At 33.8% G+C, this 11,502-nt stretch overlaps 1 protein-coding gene across 1 annotated transcript in view; it reads right to left on the bottom strand.

The window, feature by feature from the left end:
* EPHA6 (EPH receptor A6) overlaps positions 1 to 11,502 on the bottom strand; it is a 1,195,443-nt gene that overhangs the window by 349,889 nt on the left and 834,052 nt on the right. The window contains exon 9 of the mRNA XM_012652800.1: positions 8,303 to 8,465. Coding sequence (XP_012508254.1) covers positions 8,303 to 8,465 — 163 coding nt within the window. The remainder of the gene's footprint in view (positions 1 to 8,302; positions 8,466 to 11,502) is intronic.

Genomic DNA, 11,502 nt, shown 5'->3' with positions numbered 1-11,502 from the left:
CCTTGATGCATCTCTAACAATTAAAATATGACATTAAAGAAAACCACTTCAAAATACAAGTCAATAAAGCTGATTTGTGTACTCTAAAGAATGGCTCTAAATCTTCAAGTATTACACAGAGAATATATTTTTCACTAAAATTGGAGCAATTTGAAATGCATAAGGAACATTTTCACTCTCTTGAAGAATTCAAGGTTGTAAAGTCAAAAAGCTTGACAGAAAAATTCAGGCAATTTATGTGATGGGCGCTAGAAAAAAATCCATCTCAAATCAAGCCAAATTAAAATCAGGCTTCGGGAATGGCATAAATAAGGAATTCTCTTAGTAAGTCTCTAGTGTGGTTTAGTGGTAAGCTTCCTGAAGACAGAGATCGTATATTATTTTGTTTGTATCCCCAGCATTCAGCATACTGCCTGCTATTAATATATGTACAAGCTACACAAATAAAAGATATTGAAAATATATGGGTAGAATAAAATACATGCAATTTGTTTGCTACAACAGATGTATGTTCGTTGAGTATTTACTGTATAATATTAATACATTTGATATTCATTGAATGCTTTCTATTTGTCAGGTGCATGCAAAGTAATATAAGAGGTATAAAAATGAAAAAGAAATGTGGAAATATTGGTCAAAAAGTATAAGCCTTCAGTTATAAGATGAATAAGTTGTCAGAATCTAATGTACAGCATGGTGACTATAGTTAATAATACTGTATTTTTTACTTGAAATTTGCTAAGACAGTAAATCTACACCATGTACACACACACACACACACACACACACACACACACACTTACAGGAGAAAAAAAAAAAGAGAGAGAGAAAAATAAATGGTCCCTGATCTCAAAAAAACTTCCAGTCAAGAAATGATAGTTTCTATACCAAAGAAATAATATTTTTGTATATGTTGCCATATGTTATTGGCTTAAAATAAACCTACCTTCTGTATTAAGAAATAGATTCACTGCTGTTTGTTACTTCTCTTTTAGATATGGGCCAAATTCTAAAACAGCATTTTAATATGCACATTTTACAACTTCTAAGCACCTGGTAATAGTTAATGATTTTCTTTCTAGCCCATTTAGCAAAGTTATGATCTTTAATATTTTTCATATTAAGGCCTTCAATCTGTCTCATGGTACATAAGCCTGGTTCCCATCATTTAAAATCCTTATTTGATCTAGGCAAAATTGAAACAAAGTGTCTTTTTGTCAATGCTGTCTCTCTTAAAGGGAAACTTCCATTTCCTATGCAAGTAGTTACTATTCATCAAGACCTTGCTCATTTAAGTAAATGATACTAACTGCATTATTTTGCCCCTTTGTAGTGTTATATGTGGTCTATTATGTGTGTGTTCAAGAAACCTGCATTAAAACAGTGTATAGCTCTCTGAACTTGATGATGATTCATAAATAAGTACAGTCTTCTGAAAAATCTGTCTGTATTCTAAGACACATTATTCTAAGGAGAAATATAATTAAGGAAGAGTGAAGAATTAGAAGAATAAAACATAATCATGTAGAAAATTAGAAGTAATGACCAAGGTGAACAAGAAAAATGAAAATACTGAATGAGTAGAAAGGAAACTCAGTCTTGGTTCTGAGCATTAGTATGTAAAGGGCCCAATGCCATAAGATCCCCCATTCCAATGCATACTGCCTGTGGGAAAGTATTGATAAATTACCATACTTCTTTGTGTTTCGGTTTCCCAGTCTGCAAAATGGGCATAATAATAGGACATACTTCAAAGGCTATACATGTTTAAGTAACCAGGACAAACAGAATAATTTTGGAACATATTTAGAACTCAACAAATATTATGTTGTTATGAAATCTTAGTGTTGGAACTTACATTAAACTTTTATCTCAACCTCCTAAACAAAGCAGGATTTCCCTTCTGGCATGCTGAATAAGTACCCAGCTATCTTCAGCACAAATTCTTATTATAAGGGGCCTTCATTACCTCATAGAACAGGCTGCTTTATATTCAGACAACTTAACTTCTAGAAAATTCTTCTTTCCACTGATGTTTGCATTTAGATAGCTATGGCTGCCAACATTGAAAGTGTGCTATTGATTGGAGATTATTTTAAATTAAAGTCTTATATACTAGAATTTGTCCTCCTCTGGGTAGACTCATAAATATGAAATCTACCTCCTGCTTGATTAATTAACTTTTTTATTACTCTAGCAGGGTCAGCTGATCCTCTTTCTGCTTCACGGGCCACCATTAATAATCATTCCAAAATTTCTGGCTGGTGTTAATAATGATGTAGCTAATTTCATCCTAAGTAATTGAAGCAGTACAGATTGTGTTTCAACCAATGGACTAGATCAAACATAATAGAGGTTTTTAAAAAAGGAATTTAAGGATGAAAATGTGTTAACCAATATATCATTTTGCTTTACCTTAAAATGTCCCCCGATTTTAGAATTAGCAGTTAATTTGCAATTAAAATTGCATATATTATGTTTCTACATGACTCAAGCCAATTATAGCTTGTTATCCAAAACAAAGCAAGCAATATCACTCATCTGTGGCAAATAAAATTATTTGATCCTTTCTTTTTGGATTGGTGGGCAACATACTATTCTTTCATATGTTAGCTTTTTGAAAATTATATTTTATTTGTTTGATTAAATGTATATTAGAATCTAACTATGTGCAAGACATTTTATAAGACACAAAGATATATAGGCTATAGCTCTTGATCTCAAAGAGTTTATAACTTTGTAAAAAATTAAGGCCTTACACAATAAAATATTTACAAAGTTGTAGGAAAGAGTAATGATTTCTCGCTGAACAGAGAGAAATTGTTCTTGATCTTGCGATCGAGAACACTTCAGACAGGGTAGCATGTGAGCTAGCACCACCATTTCTAATGTGATCATTTTCTGAATATTCCAGTTGGAAGTCAAAGAAGAACTTTAGATATGATGAGGACACAGAACGTTTTGTGTATGAAGCATCCAAAAATTTCATTTTCTTATAATATGTGTTAACTTGAGGGAAATTGATAGAAACAGTATCAACTTAGATTAGATTTAGATGGAGGCTTCAATATTTGTTGAGAAATTAATATTTCACTCTATAAAAATACCAATTTAGGATTTTTAAGTGTACAAATTGGAGAATAGAAAAACAAGTCAAACGAGGACATAAAGAATTCATTAGGGAAGCAGGAATTAGAGATGAAATCTTGCACCTTAATTTTCAGGATTATTTCCCACCTATAAACAATTAAAATGAAACACATTGCTTAAATATCAAACCATATTAAAATAGCTGTATCTTATGGATGGTTTCAAAATAATTAAGTGATTAAGTTCATTAATTTGTTTCTACATATCATTCTTTGTATAAATGTGTAAGACATAAGATTTTGTTTTGAAATACCCATTATAATTTAATAATTTATAGTTTGGTTTGTTAATATTCATGATGATTTTTGTATGATTATTGTATGTAATATAAATTTAGACAATTACTACTACTTCTGATAAATAATACATTTAGAAATACTGACAGATGTGGCTTTTGTGCTACAAAACTGATTTATGTAGCCTACAGGTGAAAGCTTAAATTTACATGTTGTTAAAATTTTATCTATAATTAATCTTTTCAGGGAAAGGGAGTGCATTGCTTATATATGTTGGCAATGTATTAATTTTCCTGGGTCATTTAGCTAATTATTAAGGCAATAGAAGAGGTAAATTGTTAATTATTATATGTAAAATTCTAATTTTCTTTCAAACATTGGCTTTAAGCTATGGATTCTGCTCTCTTTTGATAGCTCAGAAACTATTTTCCAGTATTTAAGCAAAAAGTGCAAGCTGCCCACAAACTAGCAGAATATATTTTATTTTGGTTTTAAAAATGAACATATAAAACAATTTTTTGTTATTCTAAAATGCATTTGAATATTAGATAAGTTTTGGTGGTGTTTTAAATAAAAACAAATGTTTGATTTCCTTATCTTTACATTATTTTTATTACTTTTTAAAAAATATAAGTGTATTTTTAACAGATTATTGTTGAAAATGTGTCAAAAACATTTTTTCAAGCAGTTTATAAGGTATGGATAATATTATTAATGATTATACTATTTATTTTTAATCTCTTCTTTTTTTCCTCCATTGGAAAGTCCAGAAAATAAGCACAGCAATAATAACAAATTTGAGGTAGTTAAAATTTCCATTGTTTCAGTTGTATGAGCAAAAAAAAAATCAAAAACCTATATTTGGCCATGTGTATGTGGATATATGTGTATAGTTAACACTTTGAGGCATAATATAAATTTTATTTTAATTTTGAGAAGGTTCTCATCAGCCTCTAACACCTATCTCCCATCTATCTTTTAAGAAAATCCACATGGATTATTTTTATATTCTTACTTTCTCAACTACTCATTGTGTGGTTTATTGTAATTTTGTTAAATCTATTCTAAAAAGAGAGGAGCAATCAAGGACAGTGTCTAATAGAAAGGCCAGTACACAATAGGCACTCAATAAATGCTGTTAGTGGACATATGATCTAACTGTACACTTAGTCCAGCAAGAAATTAGAGGACACATGAAATCTGAGCACTAAAACGCAAAAGGAAAGTATTTTGTAACTATATATGAGTGAATATACATTTGTCTACATTTTTATCAATTCTATCTTTCTATCTCCATATATACATATGTAATGAGGCTGTTCTATAAACTTAGGGAGAGAAGAAACTAGTCACTCTAGTTCAGATAGACTCATTTTATAGTGCTAGCAGCCTTAATTAGTAATCTTTACATTTGTTAGCCAGTTTCCACTAGCATATTCTGATGCTGGGAAAAAAAAAAACAAAACCCAAGCACTAGTCTGGAAGTACAAGAGGGGTCACCATGATTGTTCTTCAGATGTCACTATGTTGGTAGAGGGGTCAGTTAAGAACATTATGATTTTGAAAAGGAATTATTTCATATTTTATATTACCTTGTTGGTTGTTAGCAAACTACAAGTTGAACAAAGTAAAATATGGCTAAAGAGAATTGGATTATAAACTACTTCATTTTGCTTACTTTAAAAAATTTGAACAAGACCATCAAATGAGAGAGTACCTAATCACTCCTCCCCAACCCACCCCCCATCCATATGAATGTATTATAAAGTTAATTAATTAAACATAATACACAAAAGAGAACTTAATAATAAAATTGACATTATGATATTTCAACCAGCACTTGAGAAACAAAAGCTATAAAAATTTAAACATGAGCTAGGAGCATATGAAGAGAAAAAGACTGATGCCATCAATTGAGATGCATATGATCACATTCGTAAATTTATAGTCAACCTACCCGTATCCTACTTTGGCATTATTCATTGAAGTTCTCTTTTGGGTATAAACAGCATGCTTGGAAAATGTAATTTAAAGCTAACCAGATTTAAAAACAATGATCCTTTAAATGATTTCCCCTTAGGCTATAAATTGACTCAGGAGCCATTCTATGTGCACAAATTCCAGGTTAAACAAACATATTTTGCAGATTCTTCTTAGATATTTTGTCTCTTCAAGGGTCTGATCCAAGCCACTTTCATGGGCTTAATAAATCAGTAATTCAGAACATAGTGTTCACCATCTTCTGCTGCCATTGTCAGGTGGTTCTAGGGTTCTAACCTTGTACATTTACTCACAAGTTACCAGATTTTGGTGAAGTTACTTAAGTTTCTAAGAAGAGGCATAATCTTGTCAGAATTAAAGGAGCTCATGTGTGTAAACTGCTCAGCATAGAGTCTCCCGCGTTATTAGTCAGGTTACTCCCTAGTTCCCATCCGCCAACGGATCCTCGATGTTTCCAGGATACGTGCCAGCACCCTTAACGTGGCTAAAGAGCGCCTTTGGTTTGACCCCTGTGCGACTCTCCACCTTCATCTCCCAACATTTTACCACTTACATCTCCTCACTGCAGCCACAACAAATTGTTTGCTCTTTAAAGTTTTCATGCTGTCTCAGGCCTTTGTGCTTCTGCTGTTCTGTGACTACTCCTGCTTCAAGAAAGAGCCCAGCTTCTCATTCTCCAGAAGGCTTTCCTGGCTATTTGTGCTGAATTAGGCTTCTCTAGGCTCTCATCTCACCCTTTGTACATCTTTATGATAGTACATGTCATTAATCTTGTATTTTTAATTCAAATTTTCATTTTCCTTCCACAAATATAGACTGTAAATTATGTGAAGGCAAAGGCTATTAGCTCTTACTATTTCCTTTTTTTAATCCCCAGGGCCTCACATAGAGTCTGACACCTTAATATACATTTTTATTGAATGAATCAATATTGTACTGAGTCACTGATGAGTATGGGACCTTTCTGCTATGGAAGGACCCTTTCTTCTATGTAGCACCTCAAGAAATTCTTGTCCTGAAAATATGATGAGTTGAAATGTAAAGTTAAAAGCAACCCAGGGTGGGGAACCTGCAACCACAAGGCCATAAGTGGCGCTCCAGACCCCCAAGTGTGGCACCTCGACCAAATCCAAACTTCGCAGAACAAATCTCTTTATTGAAGGGATTTCTTCTGTAAAATTTGGATTTAGTTGATCCAAATTTTGGATTAGGCCACAATCAAGGATCCAAAAGGCAGCCTGTGGCCTTGAGGCTGCAGGTTTCCTACCCCAGGTTGACTCTTCCTTCTACCAAACTTTCCTTGGATTATATCCTTGGCTTTATAATTAGGCTAAATCTTGACATGGGAAAAAAACAAAAACAAAACAAAACAAAAGCAAAACAAAACAAAACAAAAATTAACACAAAGGAGGGACAGTTCTTTGGATATTTTTATATTTATTTTATTGTGGAGTTACATTTTGTAATCATTACGCTCTACTCCCAATAATTTAATCTCTAATTTGAGAAGTTAATAGTCTCCAGCAGGATTATAAATGACTGTCATGGATATTAAACACCCAGGTCACAAGTATTCTTTTTATTAATTAGCATACTCTCTCTCCCAGAGCTGGGTGACTTCTTTCTTAAATATGTCAGCACCTTTCTTCTTTTTAGTTAGATAGAGCTGTAGCAAAGTACTTCTTATGAATCAATGTTGTTCATCATTGTAACAACAGCAAAACATTCCTTCCGCCATAGAATTTGAAATTCAAGCAGCTTTACTTCCAGGGAGTGCTAAACTGGAGAAATTGTAGCGTATTTTATGGTCTTACAATTAGCATTTTATAATAATCCAAACGATAGGGCTTAGCAGAATAGTGGCGGAGTGAAGAGCACAGACCCTGGAAGAAGACAGCCCTCAGTTTCAAGTTTTAGCTTAGCTTCTTACCAGCTGCATGAATGTGGGCAAATTACTCAATTCCTTTAGACTTCAGTTTTCTTATATGTAAAATTAGAAAAATAAACTTGTCTTGTTAGATGTAGAAAAGTTTGAATGGAAAATACATGTAAAATATTTGACATAATTTGATGCATTTATTAGAGAATAAATGATATCCATTATTATGTCATCTCTAAGGAATTACTATAATAAATTTTCTACTCTTGAATTATTATATTAACATGGTATTTTAGCAATGATGGAAACAGATTTTTATAATGATATATTTGGACATTTTTTCATAAAGGTGTACAGAAAAAGCAACCTCTATTATCTTTACAAAAATACCAGTGACATGGATTTCTGAAAGCCAAAAAGAATTCAATGGTAGAACTGGGTTTAGAATTAGCAAAAGATTTCAAAGCCTTTGTTACATAACATTGGAACGCCCGATTCCCTTCATCTCCCATTTTGGTTTTCAGCATGTTGAGGCTATGGAATTAATGTGGGTTTCTAATTAAGGCCATGCATCTATATTTAAACTTATCATGTGCGTTTCAGTGTAGTTTGTCTCCCGACCACTGTGTTTATTGATCTGAGATGAAAAGCCAAAGATGCACAATTTTGAACTGACTACTAAAATCATTCATTCATGGCTTTATTCTCTTCCAAAGTTTGCATTAGTATCATGATGCCAGGACTGGCAAACAAGTAGGTTAACACCATCCATTGAGATTCTATGTAATAGAGTGACGAATTCTGCATAAAGGGACATATTTGGGCCACATTACAATTGTGATCTGCAAGGCATTTCATGAAAGTATTTAATGATAGCACCAAAACATTAACTGAAATGACTGTATGAGTATTTATATGATCAGAATCCCGTTTGAAGAGGCTATTAAAAATTTGGGACACCTGGTTTTAAAATATCAGGTCAAATTAGAATGGTATTAAATGAACAGCTTACTTCATATCCTTGTGTGAAACTTACTTTCGTCTCCTGTTTCAAATTCAAATTTCTGACTGTAGCCACTGTATCCTGTTGCAGTCCTCACTCGGATATGAAATACGTACTTGGTGGCTGGCTTGAGACCTGTGATGATGACACTGGGGGCCTTGGACCTCGTGGAGGAATAGGTGAGCTGCTCATGCTCCTGGCGGACAGAAGAAAGGGAGAAAGGAAACAAAGCAGAGTCACTCTACCTTTTCCTTGAGACATTGCAAAATTAAACTGACAAATTATGCTCTGAATATCAAAAGTATTGATTACGAAGAGGTATAAGCATGGTTTCCATAATTTAGTATTTAATTGTTTATCATTATGATGCATATGATATGGTCCTGCTTTGGAAATTTATTAAGAAAGATGATTAATCTTATGTAAACTGCACTTGTATTTTTGGTGATTTAGATTTCTGATCCAAGTCTAAGAAATGGTGGTGGCGTGAGAACACGTTTACACAGAATGGCAGCTGCATCTTGAGCAAAATGGGCACATCGGATCAGACCACACCAGCAGAGTGCAAGGAGCAAAGGTGGGAGAATTCAAGTACCCGCTACTCACTTCTACCCGCAGGTAGTGCCAAAATGCCGGCGCTATCCGTGGGTAGACCTGTGGGTGAAAGGAAAAATAAATTAATTGTTTTTAAAGTTTGAAATCTTTTATCCCCAAATCAATTGCTTTGTTCTGTAACTCAGTGATTCCCCAGTAGTAAAAACTGAATGTGAGTCAACTTTAAGAAATAAAATGATGAAAGTTTCCCCTTGACGGAGAACTGACTCCTCCCCTAGATACTAAAGCTTATTTTTAAACATGTATTAGTTACACGGTGATTGTGAGGCAGCTTTAAAACTAGTCTGCCCACGAGGGAGCACTGAAGACATAGAAAAGCATGAAAGACTTACCACACCTGTGGAATCAGAGGCAGGGCTGGAGGCTGGGTTCTCAGTCTCCTGAGTCAACTGCCAACTACCTCACATCACTAGTGGGAAATGAATTTGCCGGGGTGTTCTGAATGATCTAATCAGTCAGGATCTTTTGCCCATTACCTCAGAATGGGCTAGCTCATTTTATTAATACCTGTCCATATAAGAGATTGTCCACAATATGCTGGTGGTGGGGACTAAACTTAATTCTGTTTTTGTATGATATTATGGCCCAATAATTTTACAAAGGTATTTTAATAGAGTATCTGAAAAAAATTATGTTTGTACAAAAAAATTCACAGGTCAAGCTAGGTCAACAACTCCTCAAGTTAATTTCCATTATTCTCATCATAAATCTAAAGATAGAGACTTTCAGGAATGGAAGTGACTTCCAAGGTCACTAATTGAATCACTCATTTGATGCTTAAATTCTATCTGTAATATTCCCATCAAGATTTTATTTAGGGTTTGCCTGAAAACCTTGTTTAGGAGAAATTCCAGACTAACAAAGCAAGTTATAAAAATCTACACATATGTAGAATGTGCCACATTTCATTTATTTGCTGGTGATGCTTTAAGATTTAGAACCATGAAAATTTTTTCCGTTAACTACTTTTGCAGAAAAAAAGTTCTTATCTTAAAGATTATTTTTAAACTTTATGGTCTTATTTATCAGAACTTCATATGCTATATGGTGATTCTGTGTCCAGTTGAATAACTGAATTTGCCATTTATACCCCAAATAATAAATCTTCGTTAAACATACAGTACAAAGAACAAAAGGAGTTAACAGCAACATTTTAAATTATAAAGATAAAGCAGAATAAATGGAGCTTATATTTATCTCTAGTTGATTTTGAAATTGGAAACTAAATATTTATCGACCTAGCATAAAATCTAAAGAAATAAAGTCTATAAATTATTGATGGCTATAATAGTCTGCTTGGGGTTAAAAATGGGAGCTTACTAATACCAAGGACTTTACAATTAAGAAGGTTAAATCCTATGATATGGAGAAAAAAAGTTTGTGGACTATAGGAAAGTGATATTGTTTCTGGTAGAAATTAGCAGAGAATTTGGATTTTTCATTCTCATGTACAAGAGGAGATTATTCCAACTTTCACATAATTTCTGCAACATAAGAGTTATGATGCATTTTGAGTGATGTTTCACAATATGAAATGATGACTGAGAGAAAAATTTTAAAGCAATGAAAAAAAAAAAACAACAAAAAAAGAATTTAGTCTTATCCCATTATCCCCAAAGAGAGACAACACAATTCAAAAGCTTACTCTTAGATGCAATGCTCACCACCTGAAGGATGGACATATTTGAAACTCGGACTTAGCGGGGAGGGGTTTGGGGGGGGCAAGGGCAACATACGTAACCTAAACATCTGTACCCCCATAATATACTGAAATAAAAAAAAAAAGCTTACTCTTAGAATGGTCCCATAGTAATTATACATTATGTATGTTGCTTCACCAAAACATAGCCAAATAGTAATTACCTACTCACTAAAGTTACAGAGAGTAAAGGATGCCTTTTGCAGGCAGCTTTTAGTATTTCTGCTGTTTTGATGTATAAAAGTATATCTGTAGCTACATCCCTGGAATAAAAATGCTCAAGCCCTATGAAGGGTGCTTAAATGGTTCTTTATCCTGAATCACTCACTACCAAGGTGATGGTTGCTGTCTTATGTCTTGACACTTGCTAGCATGATCAGAAAGAAGACTCAGAAAGAAGCAGTTAGGAGAGTTCCTCTCACAGTACATAGCAGCCTGCTCTCCTCCTGGTGTTTCTAAGCTCTTGGGAAACCAAGTTAGCTTTTATTCATGATAAGCATAGTCTACTATTGTCCTGGAACTTTGGCCAATCACCTTTTTGTTGACACATCAACTCCAATTCAAACTAGCTGTCACCAGGTAGAGACCATGCTTTGCCACAGAATCATCTAGGTTTTTTATTAGTCCTGGTAGGCTGAATTCTGAACATGTTTGAATAGGGTATGTGCTATATTATCAATCAGTTTTAAGTACTCACTAATTTCCCCCCCCCCAAAAAAAATCTTTGTTGAGGATCCAGGATTATTACTTTCACACTTTTACGGATCAAGACACATTGTCAGGCAGTAAATAAATGGCATAAAGTGAACCTCCAAAGGTGTAACCCCATTGGTTGCCAAGCACACTGAACTGTGGTTAGTAGAGTGGATGCTCGTTGGCTGACGGCACTGGCAGTCTTGTGCACTAACGCTTTCTGGCT

The sequence above is a fragment of the Propithecus coquereli genome, unplaced genomic scaffold (assembly GCF_000956105.1).
Source record: "Propithecus coquereli isolate 6110/MARCELLA unplaced genomic scaffold, Pcoq_1.0 Scaffold40, whole genome shotgun sequence".
NCBI classification, from domain to species: Eukaryota; Metazoa; Chordata; class Mammalia; order Primates; family Indriidae; genus Propithecus; species Propithecus coquereli.
This window is presented reverse-complemented; position numbering and strand designations above follow the sequence as displayed.